Below are 24,251 nucleotides of genomic sequence, written 5' to 3'. Positions count from 1 at the left end.
AGCCAGCAAGAAGCACCTCTCCCCCAGCCCCAGCTCCGGAGATGCCGTGGCTGGCAAGACGTGCCTCTCCCCCGCCCCAGAGCTGCTGCGGCCAGTGAGAGATGCCTCTCCCCCAGCCCTGGGCTGCTGCAGAGAGAGAGGGCTGGGGGGAGTCCTCTCTCCCTGCTGCAGCCCTGGGGCAGACTGCACCCCAAACTCCTCATCCCCAGCCCCACCCCAGAGCCCACATCCTCAGCCAGTGCCCTCACCCCCCCCACCCCTCTGCCCCAGACCTGAGGCCCCTCCCACACTCCCAACCCCTCGGCCTCACCCCCACGACACGTCACCTCCATAACAAAATTCATTCCGCACATGGATGTAAAAAATTAGGGGGAACATTGGTGGTGACTGGTGCTCATCTCCTTGAATATCTGTAACCAGCTCACTACAAGGGCTCATTTTAGATTCTCATTTTGTACCATAATTTGACGAGTTCTGCAGACCAAACGTAACTGGAGAAACAGGAGAGGTTTTGGCAAACACTAAAACCCTCGCTAGGTATGCAAACATCGCTCCAGCGCTGCCCAGTGCCCCTAAAACTTCTGCCCACAATTCACTTGACTAAGTACCAGTAATTGTTCCTGGGTTTGACTCCAAGTCCCATGATAACACAATGTGGAGATAGCCAAAACTGCAAAAAACCTTACCCGTTTGGAGACCATCTACTGTAATAGGCCAGTATGCTGTGTGTGTCATTACCCTCTACTAAACCGCATCAGAACTGCTCACCAGTGTGTCTTACTTTCAATGGGACTTGTGATCTTAAATTACTACACCCATCTGAAACAGTTACCTAGCGATTCTCCCTCAGCTCAAGTGCTTTTGAAGCAGGTCGGTCTGAATTTTACACCCGCCACCTCTCTGACATATGTCCACGGTATGTGACATAATGACAAGCACGGCATGCTAAGAGTCCCAGGGCATTTTTTTCCCTTTTGTTGTGATTTGCAGGCGCAGTAGAGCCTTACTAGTGGTGGCCTGACAAATTGTAAATCAAGTAGCAATGCTCCGGGAGTGTGAATTATTCCTGCAGTTCATACTGGGTAAGCTGTCACCCAACACAAGTGTAGAAGTAAGCCGAGTGTCAGTTGCCACCTTTCCACGGAGAAGCAGCTGCATTTCAGTGGTGAATGAAGGGACCACATGTAAAGTGCTTTGGGGATCCTGCGGGATGAAAAAGTGTCAATTCTCAGAGTTACGATGCTGAAGGACACAATCCTGTACTGATTAGAGCTAGCAGAAATGGCCTAAATAACTTGAGATCCTTGAAAGCATCATTCATTGAGCATTAAGATTTTAATCTAGAGAACTACATATTGAGAAACAGCCCCCAGCCCCATATAGGGCCCTTTTTTCAGCTGTCATGAGCAATCAGACTGATTTAAAGAGAAATTCTCCTCCTCGGGGAATACAATGAATGCAGTTCATGTCGATAAATACAATCTGCAAAAACCTATGACAACCATGATACTGTATGTACAGAAAAAATCCAATGTCTGTCTGTGCGGTTCCAACAAGAACATAAGTGACAAATGCACCATTCTAAGGGGAAGCCGGAGAAGAGACATATTGTCACTGTCAAGAATCGTATGGTCCACAAGACATCTTTCCTCCTAATGCCCTTTCCCTTCCTCCCCAGCAGCTCTGTTATCTCAGCCTGCCCCTGTCCTTCCCATGTTCAAATCAGGCTGCTTTCTCCTCCTGCACACTATCTGGGCACCAGCAGCTGGACATTGAAAGAACAGGAGAGAGTTTCCTGCTCTGAGTTCCTGGGCTCAGTGGTCACCAGCAGCCAGGTGGTGCAGTTGCTACAACCTGCTGGATGCTGCAAGGGGAGGATTACAGGCGTGAGGCTTGGCAGGTGTGAATGTATGCTGTTTGCTTGTTGCATTTCATTAAGCTTAGACACTGCAATTGGCCTGGTCAGTTTCACTTTGTTTAGAATGAGCGTCATTTTCCAGTTCCTTTGAACTGAGGGAAATGCTGTTCCTTAAGAGGAACATTTGTGTCTTGAACCCCACCCCTTTCTGGCCTGTCTCTTTAGACTGCAAGCTCTTCGGGGCAGGGACTCACTCTCTCACTCTGTGTCTGTACAGGACCTAACACAATGGGACCCTGATCTTGACTGGAGCCTCTGGATGTTAACATAACAACTGTCAATAAATGAATACGTTGAAATCCTCCCTTTAGAAGCTCTTTTTATTAAATTATTCATGAAAACTTTTCTGTTTCCGTTCGTTTTTGTAAATCCTTGTGTTTAAATCACAACATTTAAATTTGATCCTACATTACTTCAGAGTTCAGAGAGCTCCTTTGAAGAAATAAATAGAAGGTGCTGTCTCTCTCTCTCTCACACACACACAACAGGCTTTACAAGATTCACAGAACTGTAGATAGGTAGGACTGGAAGGGACCTGGTCATCCAGTCCAGTGCCCTGCGTTGGCGCAGGACCAAGTACCATCCCTGACAAATGTTGTCTAATGATGAGAATTCCACGGCTTCCCTTGAAAGCCTATTCCAGTGCTTAACTAATCCTTCTAGTCAGAAAATGTTTCCAAATATTGAACCTAAATCTCCCTTGCTGCAGATCCCTGTCCTCTTTATAACAGCCCCTAACCTATTTGAAGACTGTTATCAGGTCCCTCCTCGGTCTTCTTTTCTCAAGACTAAACATGCCCAGTTTTATTAGTCTCTCCACAGAGGTCAGTGTAGCTGATGATTTTAGTTTATTGTTTCTTTATTGTGTGAGGCTATGATTAACCAACATATTATGTCATATATAATTTCTGTATGCGAAATAGAGTTAAATTGTAGGATTATAGAAGTATAAGATTGATCAGTAGTTACGAGGGATAATTATCTAAGTAAGTAAGGATGACATGCAAGGCCTACAGGCCGAGGCCTGTAAGATTTTAGCTTAGCCATACTAGAACATATGTCAAGCATTTTTTAAGCCTAAGTAAGTGACCAAAGAATGACCCTATGCCACAAGATTACTGGAAAAGATGTACCAATGGGGGATACTGCTAATTTTTCGCAATAAGAATAATTTTCTGCTTACAAGATACCCAGTAGTCACATTTTTCAAACACATGCCCTAACCCCAAGGTGCACTATGGGCATAAATGCTAATGAGATGTAGTCAGAATCACATTATAAAAAGAGGGTGTCCAGATTAGGAAAATTGAGATCCTGAGGGAAAACTCCAGCAGGAACCATCCCTCTACTGATGATCAATTGGGAAGGCAGCCATTAGAGGTTAAGAATATTATTAAGATGTGAGTATGACTATCTGTCTAACTTGTGCATAGGTTTTATAGAATTTCTATATGCTTGGGTAATCATAACTTTAATTGTAACTTGAATAAAACTTGTAAAACAGACTAGACCTTGTACTTGTAAATGTCTGCGTGGTCACTATCCTTGGTCTTTATGTGTTTCTAGAGATTCTAAATCGGAAATAAGTAGCAGAGGTGACTTTCACTCTGCTGAGCTTGGAACTGTAGCCACCAGAGCCGAACCCACGATGGTGCACTCCAACATTATAACATTCACTTTAAAGAAGATAAAAGGCGACATCAGGTTTTCTAAACCTTTCGTAATTTTTGTTGCTCTCCTCTGGACTCTCTCCAATTTCTCCACATCTTTCTTAAAGGCTGGCACCCAGAACTGAGGCCTCACCGGGGCCAACTAGAGCACAACAGTCACCTCCCATGTCTTACACACAACAGTCCTTTAATACAACCCAGAATGATCTTAGCCTTTTCAGCAACTGTGTCACATTGTTGCCTCGTATTCAATTTGTAATCCACTATAGCCCCCAGATCCTTTCCAGCAGTACTACCGCCTAGCCCAGGGGTCAGCAAGCTATGGCACGCGTGCCAAAGACGGCACGCGAGTCGATTTTTAATGGCACACTTCGGCCGCCGCTGACTCCGCTCAGCCCGCTGCCGAACCCCGGCTGAGAGCTGAGCGGGGCCGATGGCAGGGACCCCGGCAGGCAGCAGCGTGCCATTAAAAATCCTGCCCGGCCCAGCCCGCTCTTCTCCGCCCACCACCTACCGCTCTCTTTGGCGGGGGCAGGGGACAGACGCAAGCTTGATCCTGCCGGCTGCTGCTGTAGGGCAGGCTCCGCTGGCAGCCTCCCCATCTCTTCCCCCAGCGTGCTGCGTTGTGCCCTGCCTCCTCTCCCTCCCTGCCGCCGATGGCCCTAGCGAGGGAGGGGAGAAGAGGAGACCCAGCGCCTTCGCTGCTCAGACCGGGAAGGAGGCGGAGAAGAGGCAGGAGCGGGGCCTTGGGGAAAGGGGGTGGAATCAGGACGTATCCCTCCAGCCCTCTGCCGTGAGCTGCTCAGGGCAGGGGGCTGGGAGCACCCCCCAATCCCAGCCCACCCCCCAGCCCTCTGCCCTGACCCCTGCACCCCCTCACACCCAAGCCCCCTGCACCCTCCCCCACGACCCCAGCCCTGACTCTGGCACCCCCCCCAATACCCAGCCCCCCCACACCCCATGCCCTGACTCCTGCACCCTCCTCACACACATCCTGCCCTGACTCCTGCATTCCCCACACATACCCAGCCCCCCACATCCCCTGCCCTTACTCCTGCACTCCCCACACCCAATGCCCTGACTCTTGCACCCCCCACATCGCCACCCCCCACCCTGAGCACCAAATGGGAGCTCCTGCACCCCCCCCCACATTCCCACCTGCACCCCTCACACCAAATGGGAGCTGCCCAGGTAAGTGCTCCACACCCAAACCTCCTGCCCCAACCCTGAGCCCCCTCCCTTATTCTAGCTCCTGGCCAGACCCTGAACCCCCAGCCCTGTACTCAGTGCACCCCCACCCTCAGCTCAGTGCAGAGAGAGAGGAAGAGAATGGGCCAGAACCAGGGAGAAGGTAGGTACCCACTCTATGTGGGCAGGGCCGGGACCCCAGACTGGCAGCGGGCTGAGCGGGGCCTGTGGCCGGGACCCTGGCTGGTAGGAGCCAGCGGACGGAACCCCAGACTGGCAGCATTTTAATTTAATTTTAAATGAAGCTTCTTAAACATTTTTAAAACCTTGTTTACTTTACATACAACAATAGTTTAGTTATAAAATATATAGACTTATAGAGACAGACCTTCTAAAAAACGTTAAAATGTATGACCGGCACGCAAAACCTTAAATTAAAGTGAATAAATGAAGACTCGGCACACCACTTCTGAAAGGTTGCCGACCCTGGCCTAGCCAGTTATCCCCCATTTTGTAGCTGTGCATTTGAGTTTTAAGTTCAGAAACCTCCTGTCAATGAAAAGCAGAAGATCTGTAGTAGAAAGAGAACAAAGCATATCAAGTACTAAGGGAGTAAATTAGGCTGTCATCAGTAAACATCGGCATAAAATGTTCAGAAATGAACTCGGGGACAATCCCAATGCTACCGCAGGGGGTTAGCTACAGGTTGACCTAGTGCAGGCCCTCATAACAACCCGGGGCAGCGGAGGACCTGTGATTCTGTACAGTATTAGAGCAAGTCTCAGGAGCTCTGAATGCCGAGTGAGACATACTGAGCCTGCATCAAACAATTCTCACTGCAAACAATACCAATTGTATGACCAACTAGGAAAGGGGAGTTGTAGCTCGCAAAACAAAATACATGTTTTATCAGCCAGGTGGGAAACAGCGAAGATGCAGCTCCGTAGGAAACGGTTGGCTATGAATTGGCAATAATTTCTATAACAGGAAAGGTTACAATTTGACCCCCACAGGATGAATAGCAGAGATGCTGCTGGAGTCCCACTGAAAGAAGTAGCTCTCCTCTCCCCTGAAAAGGCTTATGACAGCATGCCAATGTTTCCTTTCTTTATGACCATGGAGATTTGGGGATTACCAGGGGAAAATATAGAGATATACAATAATTTGCAGAATACAATAAGCAGCAGAGTGAAAAAGGGGAGCTGGGTCAGCAGTAAATTAGACAGTCTATGCACTGCCTTCCTTTCCAATTTAGCGTGGAAAAGGGGAGGGTGGGGATTGCAGGGTAGTAAATCTCCTTCCCGGGTGTTTACTACTTGCACAGGGAGAAAATTACAGAGATGAGTAGTTTGTTAAGGAAGATGGAGGCTGAGCAAGGGTAAGCATGACAATGTAGGTGACCAGATAGTTCTGAGCCTGGCTAACAGGGTGTGGTTAACAGAGGGTTTTCAAAGCATTGCAAGAGACTGACACTGGTGGGAATAAGTTCCAGGCCGCACTCGGCAAAGACCTCAAATTAACAGAAAGGGAGGGAAAAAATAAGGTTGATTTAGCTGCCAGGAGAAGAATTAGTTTATTCATTCCATGGAGCAGCCAGCAAATGCTGGGCCCCGTTTGCCATCCAGGAGCTCAACAATGCCGGGGACTTGGCCCTAAGGCAGGGGATGAGGCACCTTCAAGCCCTGCTCAGGCCAGACTTGGCACCCACTCCTGCGCAAACAGACACAGCGATGACACCTCGCAGACCAGCCACATTTCACATTTTAAATTAAAATCCACAGCAAGTTATGCCTCGGATTGGTTTTAACCTATTCTAGCCCCGCAGAGTCGGAACGTTCCACACGCTCGAATTCTCTGGCTTGTGTTACGCAGTACATGATCTGATGGTCCCTTCCAACCTTAAAAATCGATGCATCTATGAACTATCAAGTTCCACCAGCTGCTTCTGTTTCCCACTGCCTGGCCAGGTTCTCTCCATGCCTCACCAGCTGTGCTCCTCCCAGGGCTGTTCTAACTCATGTCAGCAGGAACTGTTCTCTAGGGATCCCGGCCATGCCTGCGCCCATCCCCACCCACTTGGAATGCCATCTAGGAGGTGATGTGGATTTATGCCAACTTTACATCACTGGGGGATTCCCTGCTGCATGGGAGTCCCAAGTTGCAGCTTCATCTCCCCTTTAGGGCAAAGCAACAAGGACTTAGCCTGGACCAAGCCGATGGTTTTGATCCCAGTGGAGCGGATGTAACTGCACCTTAATTATTTTTTCAGGCCTGTGTTGGAAATCTTTTCCCTGCTGCCCTTCCCACTGCCGACACACACATTTCTGCAACGAACGGAAACAATACCTGTTCTAGGTCTTCTGCTGGTCTTTTGTTTTCTCCCGTGGCCTCTTGATACAGTAAAATGAAGAGCTCAGCGGATGTGGGCAAACCAGGCAGGACTGCGACCAGGATATGTTTGCTTGAAATACTTGTTGCCTGGTTATGTAGACAAACAGCGACAGGTGAATTGTAGTGATAGCCCGGAATGCCGAAGATTTGTGTGTTAAAGCACCGCAGTACATACATTCAGGTATCTGCCGGTGATGGTGAAAGTCAGTGGGGCCTATTGGCATTCTATTGTATTCTTGTTCTGTCTGAGCTTTCAGACCAGGCTCTTCAAGCTGGTACGCGAGCCCCCAAAGGCACGGATTATAACCAGACGTACTAAAGGCAGGTGCTGAGTAACTTTGCACACACTCTGAAGTTCTGACCCAGAGCATCTCCTACTGTGCCTGTCCTGGGTCAGCATGTTCTAGCGATGCTGAAATAATTGGAGCTTTGGTAATGAGGCCGAGTGCAAACAAACTCATTTCTCCTTATGGTTCCCTCCGGCGGGGTTGACTGTCTAGGTCTCCTGATGTGGGCGGGTGAGAAACGTAATCGTGCATTTATTATTGAAATCCCATTGGACACCATTGTTTTCTCTTTCAACAACCAATGAGAGGTGTAAGGAAAAGCTCTAGTGCCTCATTTGGATCTCTCATTGGCGTGAATCAGCAGCAACTCCACTAATGCCAGTGGATCAAAAACAGGCCCTTTAACTTGAGTCAGCAAATTGAATTACCTGCCCCGAGTAATTCATTATCCTCTGGATTTGTGGCTGTACCTTGCCAAACAAAATCAACCAAAGTGTAACGAAACAGCAGGGATCCATGTACATTTAATCAATATCGGCAATTCGATAAACACAGGTTGCTTTAGGAAGTAGGCCAGAGACCTGGCTTTGACATTGTGGGGTACATTTTCAGAAGGGCAACTTCCCTTCTTCTGACGCACGCTGTGCCCAAAAGTTAGCGCCTGCACTTTGATGCATGCAGTTGTCAGGGTAAGCCTGAGTATTTGCACCCCTACCTAGCTAATTGCGGTGGGTGTGCAGCAGGCAGTCACAGACACAAATACCCAGTTTGGCAGTCTCTGTACATGCTACGGGTACGATTTATGTGGGCAAAAAGGGGAAGGATGTAGGGTTTGCCATGCTGGATCAGACAATTGGGCTATGAAGTCTGATTTCCTGCTTCTGGCAGTATCAACAACTGATGCTTAAAAGGAAGGTGAAAATAACCTATAGCATACCTTTTTAATTGCTCAGTAATGCACAGTGAGGGAGCATCAAGGGGATGGAGGGATGAAGGGAATTCCCTCCCAGTACTCAGAGGTGATATGTGCACATCCTGAAATATGACATGGGACTACCCTTCCTCTAAGCACAATGATTACCTTCAAAGATAGCCCTTAACTTTATTGTTTAGCGCCTGTAAAATACTGCTGTGTGTTTGCTCTGTCCTGACGGGATGTAGTGTTGGCTGGGGGAGGAGGGAGAGTCTTGAGGGGGGACGTCACCTTGGAAAGTGGAGCTGGCCCAGGAGTGGGTGGGGTCTTTGAGCTGTCCCATGCCTTCCCATTGGAGCATGGAGCCAGCCCATGGGAGGTCGGGCCATCCTATTCCTTCTCACTAGAATATGGAGCCAGCCAGTGGGGGGAGGCAGATTGGACAGTCCCATCTCACTGGAGCGCAGAGCCAGCGGGGGGATCAGGCTGTCTTGTCCAGCTGATGTACGGAGCCTGCCTTCAAGGCACTTATGAACACGTGGAAATTTCATAAAGTTCAGCTTCTGGGCCAGATTCATGAATGGATGGGGCCTATTTTCTCCTTTGGATGCTTCCAAAGTCTTATCGGGTGAGACTTTTGCCATGTTGGGTTGAGATCTCATGAGATCATCATCTGTTTTAACCTTGAATCCACACAGCCCTAGGGATGGACACTTTTGTCTTGGACCCTCCTCAGTTATTATTTCACACTAGGGTTCAATCACTGTTAACAATGCACTGGCTAAACCCTTGGTGCTGTTGCTGTTCAGAGAATGGGCTGGCAACCCGGGCTGCCAGTCTGAATTTCAGGCAGTTATGGGACAAGAAAAGGGCAGCTGCAGACAGCTGAATTGTTTCCCCTACCTCCTGCTTATGTGGAATTATCCAGCGCACACATTTTAATTCTCGGCCAGTGGTCTGAATGAGCTCTCTCCTCCAAATGACCTCACGAGCAGACTGTATTTGCATAGACACACCCACTTTATCTAAGTGATCACTACATACACCTTCTTTGCCAAAATGATCAATTTTGGTTGTTTTTGGTTAAAATTTACTTAAGTATTGGATGCAGGACTAATGAAATTTTGTTATCTTTATTGAATGACTAAAGGACAGCAGAACTGTGCAATATGTGGCCTGATTGAGAGGGTCGCCCTAACTTGAACTTCCCTCACTAAGCATGGGGTAATAAAGCCACAGCCAAGTGTGTCAAGGAGGAGGGTTGCAGACTCCATTTAAACAGTATTAGGGTAGTTCTACAAAACAAAAAATGTAGCAGCATGTCTCAGAGACCAAGTTAACCAACTGATTAGTTTATTCATTTTGCTGACTAATAGCCGTATAGATGTTCATATTCAGGCTGGAGTCTGGGCTCTGGAACCCAAGTGAGAAGGGAGGGTTTCAGAGGCTGGGCTCCACCCCAAGTGGGAACATCTACACTGCCATGTTTAATCCTGTAGCGCAAGCCCTCCAGCATTTAAAGACAGAGCCGAGCAGACTCAACTGAGAGTCTCTGTTTCTTCTCAGTGACCACTAGAACTGAAATTGCCAATAAATTGGTCTAGGGGGCTGAGTCTTAGAGCTGGTGTGGGGCCAGTGTTTCAGTGAAAGAACACAGGGATGGCACAGCAGTGAGGTTCCTCACGACCCAGTGAAATCACTAAGAACTGGGCTAGGTAATGGAACCCACAGCACACAGCATTGCCGCTAAAGGCAACGGCAGAATACCAGCAGGGGTGGAAGCATTAACTGACCACCCCCCCGCCACACCCACCCACCCACCCCATAGAATCCACCTGCACCTACAACTGGACTCTAAGGACTTTGCTGACCCCAGTCAACAAACAGTGAGTGTGGTGCAGTGAAGGGAGAGGGGACAGTCATATATTGGACTTTTACACTGCAAGGAGGGAAACAGGCAAAGGATTACTGCCCAACATAGAGGGTTTACTTATAGTTTGCATACTTTTGAGCCACTGGTAAGGTGTTTTCCCAAATTAATGCTGTTGCTTCTCCTCTCCTTAGATAAAACAGTCATAACAGCTTGTTACAAACAGATTCAGTGCTTGCGAGTGGGGAGGTGTTGCCTCTTAGGCTACGTCTACACGGTGAGCTAGGGGTGTGATTTCCCTGCTCGTCTACACAGCTTGATGAGAGCTTGCACTAGTACACCTCTACCCCGATATAACGCGACCCGATATAGCACAAATTCAGATATAACGCGGTAAAGCAGTGCTCTGGGCGGTGGGGCTGCGCACTCCGGCGGATCAAAGCAAGTTCGATATAACGCAGTTTCACCTATAACGTGGTAAGATTTTTTGGCCCCCCGAGGACAGCGTTATATCGAGGTAGAGGTGTATATAGAGCAGCGTGTGTGTACACGAGCAGGGAAAATCACACCCCTAGCTCATAGTGTAGATGTAGCCTTACAGGCACCCAGGGTGGGGTTTAGTTCAGTGGTTCTCAACCTGGGGTATGGGGCCAGTGGTACACAGAAGTCTTCTGGGGGGTACATCAACTCATCTACATATTTGCCTAGTTTTACAACAGGCTGCATAAAAAGCACTAGTAAAGTCAGTATAAATTAAAATGTCATACGGACAACGACTTGTTTATATTGCTCCATATGCAATACATTGTAATGCAAATATAATATTTATATCCCGAGTGATTTATTTTATAATTCCATGGTAAAAAATGAGAAAGTCAGCAATTTTTCAGTAATACTGTGCTGTGATACTTCAGTATTTTTAAGTCTGATTTTGTAAGCAAGTAGTTTTTAAGTGAGGTGAAACTTAGGGTACACAAGACAAATCAGACTCCTGAAAGGGAAGGTTCAGAGTAGTCTGGACAGGTTCAGAGCCACTGGTTTAGTTTTCCCAGACTTCTGGGTGGAGGCTCAAGATGGTTTCGTTTTGTAAATTTAAGGGCCGCCTTTCCAAGAAAATATTGACTCCAGCCTTGTTGCTGCCAACAGCACCTGACAGAGGATTACATAATCTTAGCAGGTTTTTTACATTTCCAAACACTGGATGTTGTAGGCCACATTTAAAATAATCAAAACCCCAGAGCACACAGCTATCGGCAGTGCACAGAGCTCAACCTGTAGTGAGGACACTGCACCCAAAAGACTGTAGCTCAAAATCCCAAGAACATTAATTAGCGCTAAGATTCCAGATTTTTCTACCCACTCTCCACAGGGGCTCTGGCGTGCAACACCTGCTTCCTGGAGGGAAAGATGAGGGGGAAAGGGGCAGAAGGGAGGGAACTGGAGTCCAAGTGATTTTCTGTTGCTGAGCTAAGGTAACCTGGCTGATTAATGATCCACACTACTAGGCATCAGCCACAGGGCAGCCTGCAGTGACCCTGCCGTCTTGCTACTGCTGGTATATGTTTTGCTGTAGGTAGGGATAGAATACTAGAGTGAAGCAACATACATTGGGAAATATGGTGGGGGAGGGGGAAGCTGTAGGACCCTCTCCCTGGCCAGGAAAACAATATGTTTTACAAGATTTGCTTTTAATGCTGAAAAAGAGAATCTGGGCAAAGGAAAAAAAAAAGGCGAGCTAGTCCTACATTTAGTTTCATACATTGTAGAACTCCTCTGAAGACAGGCCTTGTATCTAGAGCATCCGTTGGAATGTGCATAATCACCTAAGAGGCTTAGACAAGGACTATCAGTGCTCATGATCTAGGGTATAAAGTGATCACCTGCAGTGAACAGGAAGGAATTTTCCCCATGTAACCTTTCAGATAATTAGCTAGATGCATTTTCACCTTCCTCTGCAGCATCAGGTACTAGGCATTGCTGGAAGGGATGGGACTAATGGTTGAGGGACCAATGGTGTGAATGATCATGATAAATAAAGTTATATTGGGATAATCCCAAATTAGGAACATCATAATTCAACATAGAGAAAAGACCAGGAGCATTTAGTAGAGAATCAGAACATTTCTGCAGAATATTTACACTAGCATATGGAACTCTATAGTAAGTATATAATCATCTACTGACATTTCTAGGTTGGTATAAACATGTAATACAAGATCATTTTCTATTGAATTAGTTTAGTTTTTAAAGTAATTGTGTAGAACACTAATTTCTATAGCCCACTCTTGGTTTTATCCCTAAATTCTATAGGACTTTTCCATCAAGTTTTTTTTAAGTGTGTCATACAGCCATGTGATCGGCTGTCAAAGCGTTCCTTCTTTTCAAGTCAACACTGATACAAACAAAAACTCTAGCGGTATTGTATCACTCTGGTTGTGATAAGTAGCCTTGACATCCCAGGTTTATAATCTATTTTTAGTGAATTAATTTTGTTTTATTGCATTGTTGATGTTGTGAAAACCAATTTAGAAGCTGAATGGACCATCAGATACTTGATATAGACACACAAAGGTCTAAAGGTTACAAACCAAAGCTCACAGGAAGATTATTTCTTCCTCCTCCTCCTCCATGTTTTGATGAGGTTAGAAGAAGAAATTGCATTGCGTGTTGTTAATTGAAAATAACTTTAAAGATAAAAGCAAGACGGGGACAGATTTTTAGAAATACAGCCCCCAGAATGGACTTTCACAATTGGTGTGTGCCTTCCGCAAGACAGTCTGATCATTTGTGGCACCAGCGGTGCAAATGGCTGGTGTGGCAGTCGGATATTTGCGCATGCAGTTACTGTCATCACACACAGGAACACAATACCTGTGGGTACACATTCCATGCATGTACTCTCTCTTTCTCACACACACACTTCTACAAATCAGTTGCACAGACCCTTTTACATTGCTTCAGTCTGTATCACAGTGTAACACTGACACCCCAGTCGTCAGCGGGCAGGATTGAATCTACGACCTCTGGAGCTTAGCGCATGAGCCTCTAATGCATGAGTTAAAAGCCATATGACTGTTAGCTAAGACTGTAGAACAGACTCATTAATTTCTCTCTTGAAGTGGAATCAGTGCCACTAGATGGGACACAACACCACACCCAGGAGGTGTGTGTGGGTTACAACAGCAGCACTTGCAGTCTCCACTAACTGGTGTAACATTTGTCAGCCTTTTATAAATCCTAATCTCTAGCCCCAAATAATATTTCTTTAGGCCACAGCTCTTGATAGTTTCCAGTACACCAAGTATGTAGAGGAAAATGCATCTCCAGCACTGGCCCATGTCTCCAGAATGATGTATGTGGAGTAAAATGCATTTGCATGGCTGGACCATGGAGCTAATGTTATATGCTGGACACAAAGCCCTTCAATCCTGCCCTTTGTATGTGAAGAAACACACTTTCGCTGCTGCTCCATAAATCTGGAACGTCCTTTTTGTGCATTCACGTGGGACAGCTCTGCATTCTGCCGCTGTGTACAGACAGCAGCAAAGGGAAGTAATCATTATTATGCAGTGTTAAAACTGCTCGCATTGTTATTACATAGGTGCAACTTGGGTCTTATATACACCTTCCTCTGAAGTACTCGGCTTTGGCCCCTATAATAAAAAAGTAGTGATACTTCCCAGAGGCAAGACCTATGCTCATCAGGCCCACCCACATTACACTCAACCACACAAAAAACGGGGGTGTAGAGCATAGTATTTCAACAGATCTCATCATATGTCTCCCTCTCTCTCTCTCTTTCCACGATCTGTTGGCTCCTTGAAGACTTTGGGCAGATCATTCTGCTCTTCAAATCAAGGCCAGGATAGACACAATGATGATGGAGGAATAAAAAAAAAAAACGTATTCCATTGCTTACCTCCACTAGAGCTCTCTTGATCACTCTACTGACGTCCCGTCTCCATTCAGGGATATCTGGGTTGTACTGATCCAGGTTTGGCGAGAACGACAAGCGGAGAGATTGAAATCGTTCTGGGGATACAATGGCACACTTGCTGTGAATAAACTCATTGACAGACCGTGGAGTTTCAGCATCGGGTTGTAAATCAAATATAATATATTGCAGTGGATTTTAGCCATTGTAACTAGATAATACAGTTATCCCAACTGAGTGAGAATCAAATGCGAGAAAGAGCCTCAGCTGGTGTGAGAAACATTGACATAGCTTCAGTGAAGCCACTGGAGCTATGCTGATCATTGTTGAATATGCCTACAGTTGAGGGATCCACCCAAAGGCTATGGGCACCTGGGCATCACATACAAAACTGTACAAGGCAGGAAAATGTCCTCGTCATCCTTTCCCCTTATCATTCTCTAACCATACTCCAATATTGATTTGTTTACATTTGTACTACTCTACTGTAAAAGGGCACTCGTCAAAAGGGTTGACCACTTTTCACACAGATACTAATACACAAACTGGCCTCAAAAAAGGACCTCAGCAACTTCTTAGACACAACAAAATTTAACTAGCTCCCCTTGCCCACAGCATCCCTATCAGTTACTACACACTCTGCTACCCCAGAGCTACCCATCTCCTTGCGCAGGAGGGATAGATGGGCATTGTTATGGACCTGCTGGTTAACAAATTTGGGCTACTATGGACCAAGGGAGGGGCAAGTGAGTTTCAAAACAATGTCTCAAACTCTGCTCCATGACATTCCCAACGTTTCCATTGAATTGCTGTTCCCTTCTCAGGAACAGCAATGAGATCCCCTCCCACCGCAATATTATGAATACATCATTCTAACACCAGTGCGGTTGGCCGTGATCCACCCGTGTTTAGCAAAGCACTTAAGCACATGCTTAAATGAACCATCCTCCTTCCATATTTTTACCTATTATGCTTAAGGTCATTTACATTGACTAGTGCCTTTCAGCTTCTGGACTTTATAACCGGTCCTATATTGATAAACTGGGCACATGTGGCTCTAAAACTTTCAGAGTCAGATCTTCAGCTGCTGTACACTGAGGTAGCTCCATTGAAGCCAAAGGATCTACGTCGATTTACAAGGATCTGGTCCTTGCTTCATGCAATTTGTGTGTGTGTGAACTTTGCGTTGGAGAAAGAATCGCATCAAGCGGACCAGAGATGGAAGTTCATGGTTCATCTAAGAATAGGCGCAACACAGGTGGTAGCAATGCAAGTGTCTTCACGTTGCCTTGACAATGGACCTGAAGCCTGACTAGGGTAACTCAGACTGGCCTATTCAGTCCTTGGAATTTCAGCTGAAATTTCCCAGAAGGATGTCAATAATGATGGTTTTCTTTTTGCCATGTGGACACTTGTCCACTGGGACTTGGACTGAAACCTACAAAGCAATTTAAAATTTGTGCTATTCACAGACTGACTATTATATATGCCACTGGTCACTTCCACTAATTTCAGCATGTCATTCCTAACAAAGACTAATGTATGATCAACTCATCAAAGGTTTATCAAAATGGAACAGCACACAGAGCCGGGAATACCCTCACGTAGGCTGCTGTGTTGTTTTTTCCTTTCCTTTCCAAAATGCAGGTGATTTATCTAGCAATTAGGATGTTTACCTTATGAAAGGATGCAAATGAAACACTCAAAAGCATCACTTGAAAGAAGTGAGGCAGCGTCATCATTACTTTACCCCGTTGAGCAGCAGGGGGCTTGAACGGGGAATTTAACTGAAATGTTACACTAAAACTTGACTCCTGAAATATGGAAGAAGGCTGCAGCATGGGATTTGGATGGGATTTTAACCGATGCTCTGATAGAGAGACACGGCACATTTATATTTGCAACTTGAGAGAGAAGCTTCCGTGCTGAAACAACTTTGGGATCAGAAATAAAAAAGAACTTGGATAGCTTCCACCCCCCGCCAGCCCAGCCTGTGGGTCTAGATAGGTCACTTCATGGAAAGAGGCACCGCCAATATTTTAAAGAAGAATTGCCCCAAATCATTTCCCCTTTAATCTGTGATGAATCCCATTTCCCAGGGCTGGAGCTAAGGGTTGGTGAACCTCTCATACGCAAGGTGGGAGGCAGGTAGCCAACCAACTGATAGTATATGCACTTCACTGGACCCATATGTACCTTGCACTAGAAAAAGACATTGTGCCAGCATCTCAGCCGTGATGCAACCTCTTTTCCATGCTCCAGCAGCATGGAGGGGTTATAACGCTGACTTAACTAGTTTCTTGGGAATTTCCCCAGCATAGGGATACTCTACCCACACAACCACCCACCGGCTCCTTCCAATTCCCAGGACAGGGACTGTGTCAGAATTACCACCTATTCCCAACCTCCAGCAGAGACGTGTGTGTGGAGGGGTGATGCCATCACCACCACCTCACGTCATGGCCCTCAGAGAAAAGTTGTGTTGAGGATGGGGCAGGGAAAGGGAAAAGGGGTGTGATCAGAGCTGCTGGAATGGCCCCTAGCGGGGGCAGCTGCCATCAGGTGCAACTGAAAGCAGCTCTAAGGCTGCCCTAAGTTTGCACCAGGGCCCAAAGGATCTGGAGAGCGCTTCAGCCTAGCTGAGAATCCAGCCCATGCAGGGTGTTGGTAACACAGCACGGTTCTTAACAGACGTAATCGTCTGAATGGAGAGTGAGTGTGGAAATGTCTGTGAAAATACCAGATACACGGCATAATCTGCTCCACTCCACAGGGGAAACAAAACATTTCGTTTCAGGAGTATTTTTCTGAGGCCCAGGGATAAAAGCCTGATTGAATGGTACCTAGAGAGGGGTAATTCCATTGGAGGCATGAAATAGCCCAAACCTGGGAGACCATCCAGCATATCACTGTGATCTGTACTTGCAATACAGGGGAAAAGACAATAGTCAATTGTGCACCACTAAGACGTATGTTCTAATGGACACAGATCATCAGGACAAAACATCTGCTCATCAATGGAGTTAAGCCAGTCAATAACATAACCCACTTTTCCAATGGCCACGTTTGAAAATATTACAGAAAAACCTCAGAGTTAGGAACACCTCAGGAACGGAGGTTGCTTGTATCTCTGAAATGTTCTTAACTCTGAACAAAATGTTCTGGTTGTTCTTGCAAAAGTTTACAACTGAACGTTGGCTTAATACAGCTTCGAAACTTCAGTATGCAGAAGAAAAATGCTGCATTCCCTTTATATTTGTAGTAGTTTACGTTTAACATAGTACTGTATTGTATTTGCTTTTCATTTGTTTGGTCTCTGCTGCTACCTGATTGCGTATTTCTGGTTCCAAATGAGGTGTGTGGTTGACTGGTCAGCTCATAACTCTGATGTTCGCTAATCTGAGGTTCTACTGTGCAATAATCATCTAGAAGTGGCTCTACTGTAAAATGCCGAGCAAGATTCTAATTGAGACTGGTGTAAATCTGGATTAACTCCAATTACCTTCAGAGAAATTACTCCGGATTTACATCAGTGTAATTGAGAACAGAATCTGCCCTAATGCATTTTGGAGCAATACTACTGGGCTTCTCTTTTTAATAAGAGTTGGGTCCAGGATGTTGCTATAGGAACTACTGATGTGTCACAAACACAGCACACTGTTGTTGTGGGTACATCTATGCAGCTATATTCTCATCCTGTGCTGAGCGATGCCACCACTGCTTTGCTGGAGGGAATCAACAGAAAAATAAAGGGGTAAGGGCTCACCATACACTGCAATAGTCTTTGTGTCCTGCAGAATGGTGTTCCCTGCCGAGACCTGTACCGTGATCGTGTTCATCCCTTCCACAGAGAATGTGAATGTGATGCTCCCCTCCAGGGTGACCAGTGGCTGCAAACACATGAGAAAAGGGGGAATTAGGCTGCCATCTGACCATCCTGATTCCAGAAGTCCTACCTCTGCTACTCCAAACAGGAGGGAGGTTAGGCATATGGTGTGTTGGATCTACGGGGGAGGATGACTGAGAGACTCTTTACTCCTCGACTGGTTTCTCCATCCTAGGTTTATAACCAGAGATCTTAAAAGTTTTTTTTGTGGATGGAAATAAAAAAAAAAATCCGTCATTTAGAACTCTCTTCTATTAATTGTATTACGGTAGCACCAAGAGGCCACAAACAAGACCAGGGCCCAATTGCGTTAGGTGTTGTGTACAAATAAGGTGCCATCAAAGGGCTTACAGTCTGAACAAGCCAATGGGAAGGAAAGACCATTATCTCCATTGTACAGTTGGGGAGCTGACACAGAGAGGGACAAAGCGGCCTGCTCCAGGTCACACAGAGTCGGTAACAGAGGTGGGGACGGACCCAGATTTCTCCCTCAATAGCCAATGGTATCTTCCAGGACACCACTGTTACTAGAATGAAGGGTTTAGGGCAGATATGGGCCTCCTACACATTTGCCATTTCTCCGAAGGAGATGCTCATGATTACACGTCTCCACTCCAGGAACTCCAGGCTACCATTTATGTTTGTGAAGACACTACACTAGTGCTTGCAGTACTGGCCTTTCTGACCTCATCCAGCAGCCGCTGCCATAACCTCCCATATTCCTTTACTAGTTTGGATTTTCAAAAGCACCCAGAGTTAGTCGAACTCTGCTCCCATTGCGGTCAATGGTAAAACTCCCCTTCAATGGGAGCCATTCGGCCAGCACTAGTCACTAATATGCTTAATTTCTCAGACAGGAGGGTAAGAGGTGACAATAACGGTCTGTAGGTACCTACGGGGGAGAAGATTTGATACTACAGGGTTCTTCAATCTAGCAGACAAAGGCATGACAAGATCCAATGACTGGAAGCTGAAGCTAGATAAATCCAAGCTAGAAATAAGATGCAATTTTAAACAGGGTAATTAACCACTGGAACAACTTGTGGCAGATTCTCCATCACTTGTTTTTAAATCAAGATCGGATGGCTCTCTAAAACTATGCTCCAGTTCAGTCACAAGACATAGGCTAATGTAGGGATTACAGAGTAAAATTATATGGCCTTGCTATGCAGGAGGTCACACGAGATGAACTAATGGTCCTTTCTGACCTTACCATCTACGAATCTAATTGGGGCCTTTGGGTACTTCTGCAATACAGATAAATAACAATTACAAAGCACCTGGTGAGATTTGCAAGCATCCTAACTAAAGAGACAGCAGAAAGTTGTATGTGCTCTATTTCTGGTAAGTAGCGTCCGTAGGCAGATACATGTATTGTGTATTATTTTGCATCCCCCAGAGTGTGGTAATGAAGAATTCTTGCATACATAGTTTAACAGACAAAAAGAGAACTTTGCATTGGTTTAGAGGGGAAGCGTTGGTGTTATTAATAAAAAGTTTTCCTTCTTGTTAGTCACGCACTCCACATAGACTAGGGAACAGGGTTTAAGTCCTGGGGCTATACAGAGGCAGCTTCAGATGAACAGAAAACTTCAGCGCAGATAGTTAGTTTTGTAAAAAGTGTCAAATTTGTATTTTAGTTAAAGAAAGAAAAAAAAACTTTTTAGCTTACTTTGCAATCAGATCCCCTCAGCATTATTCAATGGGGGTTAGGAATTTGCATAAAATTCAAATGATCCTTACACAGAGATAGCTAAGTAGTTAAAAAAATGCTGATTTGCATAGATGGGGAGGGGAGTTTATCCTACATCTCCCTACTGTGGGGTAGTTTACACCTTCCTCTGAAGCACCTGGTGCTGGCCACCTTCAGCGACAAGGCACTGGACTAGATGGAGCTGATCCAGATTTGCAATGCCTAGGTTCCTATTGTTTTAGAGCAATGTGCCGAATCCTGACTGCTCTGATTTGTAATGGGTTTATTCAATATTCAAGAGTATTCACAGGCCCCGCCCACTCCCGGACACATTATTCCTCCTGGGATGGTTTGCTACGGTTCTGTAGGGGCATACAAACCTCGGTGTTGTTCCCGAACCACCAAATGTAAGTCAGCGTGCCCACCTGGCTGGGCCACAGTACCGCCGTAGCATTGACCTCTTTGTTCTTGGTAGTAACAAACGGGAGAGACAAATGAACGTGTTCCAGGGGGCCTGCGGAGATAGAAGAAGTGGCAACTAGGGTGAGCGCCTTCTCTTAGGCATCAAAATGTGGGTCTGACACTGGATCCTCCAGCTTTTCAAATGAGACAATAAAGAGGAAAGTCATGTGGGGCACCACATGTAAAAGCATTCTGTCTTTGTACTGTGGCTGAGGAAAGACATTTGGGACCCATGCATCTAAAATCAGGAATTGCTATTACCTGAACTAAAGAACTCCACCTCTACAGCTCAGAGGCTGTAGCAAACTCATAAATCTATATACATGAACTACCCACTAGAGGGAGACAGAGTCACACTGGGTGGGCTACCCTGGGAAGACACCAGAATTTTCATGAGTAAGCACTAATAGGAGTATAGTAATATTACAAATACTTGGATCCATACCTAAAGAACCAGATATCAGGTGCTGTAAATTGGTATCGCTTTGTGAACTTCAACGGAGCTACATGGATTTATACCAGTTTAGGGCCTCCACCAAAGCATCTATCCCATGTATCCCTTCTTCGTAACTCTCACTTTTCCTCTCCCTGTGGTCCTTTTCTCTCATCTACATTGTGTCTTTTATTTCGTTAGCGTAGCCAAGTTTTGTAGTTTAATGGACAAATAGCATTTACTTTGAAACATGACCTGGCTGTTCCTTTCTCCCAGTTATGATGGGAAAATGGGGAGGCGTGGGTCTGTAATCACAACTTGTTTTATGGATTGTTTTCTGTGTGTGTCACTATCGTTCTTCTGGAGAACAGAAGTGCGGTCCTTAAAGAGATGAAGCAAGAGACAGGACAACAGAACCACAAGATAATTTGGGGGCACAGTTCTCCAATACAGGCTCAGTTCAAATTCCGTACCCAGGGGCTCCAAACACTGAAATAGGCACTTCTGGACTAATTTCAATATCCACGCGTGATCTGGCTGCTCTACTAAAGGAGTCGATATTTGACACCAGGACTTCCCAAATGACTTCACACATATATATAGCATCATTTATAGAGCGTTATTCACCCACAAGGATCACTAGAGGATTCCTCACTTTTTACACCTGTGCAGAGAAGGTGTCAGAAGCTACCAGCTCAGAAGGTGTCAATGACTGTGCACAAGGTGGAGCATGTGGCTCCGTGACACACCCGTGAAATGCAGCCTTCTCTGGGGTAGAAACACGGCAACTATTTAACACCACAACCATACGATCCAGGGGCATTCAGGATCAGACTACCACCGGGTTGTTGCAGGCCAGGATTATGGGTAATCTTTATTCTGATGGCTGCTGATGAACCCCCTGCCATACCTCCAGAAGTGGCTGAATGCTCCTGTTTTTCTCACGCTTCGGAAGCGCTGCAGGATTTTGTCCTACACCTCTTTCTATTGTCAAAAGTATTCCCCGACCAGAATCCACAGCCACAGGGGAAATCGCTGGTTATGTCTAGTCTCAGGTAGGGGGCGAGAACTGAAATTAATCATTATCCAGCCCTACGTGCGTTTCAAATGAGGTGGCCTTGTTCTGTACTCACTAAGTGTCCAGGGGCAGCAGAAGGAGCAAAGGAGGCAGAATGTCAAGCATCCAAAGAAGTGGCAGTGGTAGAGCTAGGAGCAGGACCGTGCACTGCGTCAGCTCCAACACCTAGTTCTCACCGATGCTAGCTTATCTCGTGCACTGTTGGATGTAGTAGTGCTGAGAAGGCCTCTCAAAGGGCCCGGTGCTGCATCGAGTCTTTAATGCCCTTTCAGGCCTTCACTGCTTCCTTGTTATGCTAGAAAAAGAAAGGCTCATCCACACAGGCCCATATTATTTTAAAATCTGCATTCCAATATACAACGGGAGAAAAGGGACGTGCTGTTTGGAGTGCATTGGTTGAACAGCAGGTGGTGCTGTATCACTCCATATAGGTGTATGGGATAGGAAGGGAACTCTTGTCCAATTACAAGAGAATTGCACTTTCAAGTTTTACATGCGGTCTATGAGCCATTTCATTACTACAACTCTGCATCTTGCCCCAAAACACCATCCATGCCCCTAGAAGACCCTTTGGGTGCACAGAATTGGTACTGAGACCATAACCTGTGTAGGGCTGGCCTGTACCTAAAGAATCTCTTTAACCGGCTACATAATTTTAAAGAGTTAAAGCAACAGGCAGGGAGACTGAATAAGTTTGCTGCTGACCTGAAATGCCTGCTGAGATGACTCGTAGATGGTCTTGATGCTAGAGAAATGGCTCACAATCAGAGCCTGCTGTATGAGCATGCCCCTACAGGCCTAACGCTCACCTTTGCTCTCTCTCTCCTGATCCTTGGTTTCTCACCGCTGGTGTAATCTGGGCCTCAGGCCAGTTTAAACAGCCCATAGGTCCCACTCCGGTGCAAAGGTGATTCTCTAGTGGTGCAGAGTAGGTGGAAGGATTCTTATGCCATGCCAATTCCCTGCAGCTGGCATAGCAGGGGAACTGGGGCCCCATAGGAAAATGTGTGGCGAAAATGTCCCCCCTTCCCGTTGAATGATCTTTGCTTCCAGTCCTCTGTGGCTGTTTGCAGCTGGTAATAGCTAGAGCAAATTAATGCTATTCCACCTTGACCCAAGGGGACCAGGTCTGCACAGAGACTGCTGCAGGATCAGGGAAGTGCCAAGGGTAATGAGTGGTGAGTGAAATAGATTAGATAGGACATGTATATTATACTGGTGAATTTAATGTGATATGGGCACACCCCAATGAATAGCCCATCAGAAAACCCTGATTGCATGGAGACTTTTAATGACATTTCAGAATATCTAAGTGATTCTGGTGAATGTTGGGCTTATTTCTATTACAAAATAATATTTTTTTGCTAAATTGGTTACATGATTTAGGCCCCTAAGTCACTTAGGCCATTTTGAAAATTGTATCTAGTCTCACAAGAAAAGATACAAAGGCCGCCTTTTAAAGTATCCTTTTCTAGTGTCCAAAAACTACAGGCTCCTTAGATCAGCTGGCCAGACAGCTAATTAGTGCAGGTGGCAGAGTTAGACAACAGCTTTCTCTTTTCCACGTGTGGCCTGCATAAGAAAACAGCTATTGTATCCTGTGGCCTCATTAGTTTGCAAACAAGAAGAGCACAATGATGATCATCCCTTTGAAAACTCCTCTTGTTAAGCTGCAGCTGATTACAAAGCCTGTGTGCGCGAAGCTGTCAGAACCTCCCTGGAAATATTACCACCGAAACAATTCTCCATTTGTTTCCAGGGATCTTCACAAGCTATTAGAAATAACCCCTGGCTTGCAATCCACTGACTTATCCATAAACAGGAGCAGGCAGGGGAGGCTCAGAGGGAGCAAAGAACGGCTTTTCCTCAGAGAACAAGGTGTAGCCAGCGGCTTGTCTTGAGAGCCAAACCCACACCATGACTGATCAGTCAACGCTGCATAGGAGGGTTAACCAAAACTCGAACACAGCATCTTTTGCCATTGCAGAGGGGGGAGGGATAGCTCAGTGGTTTGAGCGTTGGCCTGCTAAACTCAGGGTTGTGAGTTTAATCCTTGAGGGGGCCATTTAGGGATCTGGGGCAAAATCAGTACTTGGTCCTGCTAGTGAAGGCAGAGGGCTGGACTCGATGACCTTTCAGGGTCCCTTCCAGTTCTAGGAGATAAAATATCTCCATTACAAGCAAACAAAAAAAACCCTCTGTCTGTCCAATTGCAATAGGGGTCATTAGCTCTATGCAAGGGCAAAATATTCTGCCAGCTAAGAAAAAAACACCTCACCATTGGCCCCAAAACTGAGAAATTCCCTCAAACTGCCCAGGCCTCAGCATAAGGAACCACATGGCTTAAGTCCCAAAATGTGAACCCCAAGTTAGAGAGTAGTTTAAGAGTTTCATTCCTCTAAGGCATTATTTTTGGATTCAATGCCCCAGGATGATGCTAGGAAGTGCTGTGCTGCAGAAGGTGCCATCTTTCACATGAGGCATAAAACTGGGTTCCTGACCACCTGTGATCATTAAGAGGGGTGATT

The 24,251-nt window shown here is 46.0% G+C and overlaps 1 protein-coding gene across 3 annotated transcripts in view; it reads right to left on the bottom strand.

Annotated features, from left to right (window-relative positions):
- Window positions 1-24,251, bottom strand: part of SORCS1 (sortilin related VPS10 domain containing receptor 1) — a 408,602-nt gene that overhangs the window by 15,536 nt on the left and 368,815 nt on the right. For all 3 annotated transcript variants that reach the window (XM_034776637.1, XM_034776634.1, XM_034776636.1), the window contains exons 20-23: window positions 20,131-20,264; window positions 17,938-18,061; window positions 14,157-14,269; window positions 7,123-7,254 (exon numbers count right to left, since the gene is read on the bottom strand). In XM_034776637.1, the coding sequence (XP_034632528.1) occupies window positions 7,123-7,254; window positions 14,157-14,269; window positions 17,938-18,061; window positions 20,131-20,264 (503 nt within the window). The remainder of the gene's footprint in view (window positions 1-7,122; window positions 7,255-14,156; window positions 14,270-17,937; window positions 18,062-20,130; window positions 20,265-24,251) is intronic.

This window comes from Trachemys scripta, chromosome 7 (assembly GCF_013100865.1).
Source record: "Trachemys scripta elegans isolate TJP31775 chromosome 7, CAS_Tse_1.0, whole genome shotgun sequence".
NCBI lineage: Eukaryota > Metazoa > Chordata > Testudines > Emydidae > Trachemys > Trachemys scripta.
Note: the sequence above shows the minus strand (reverse complement) of the source record. Positions and strands in the feature narration are given on the sequence as shown.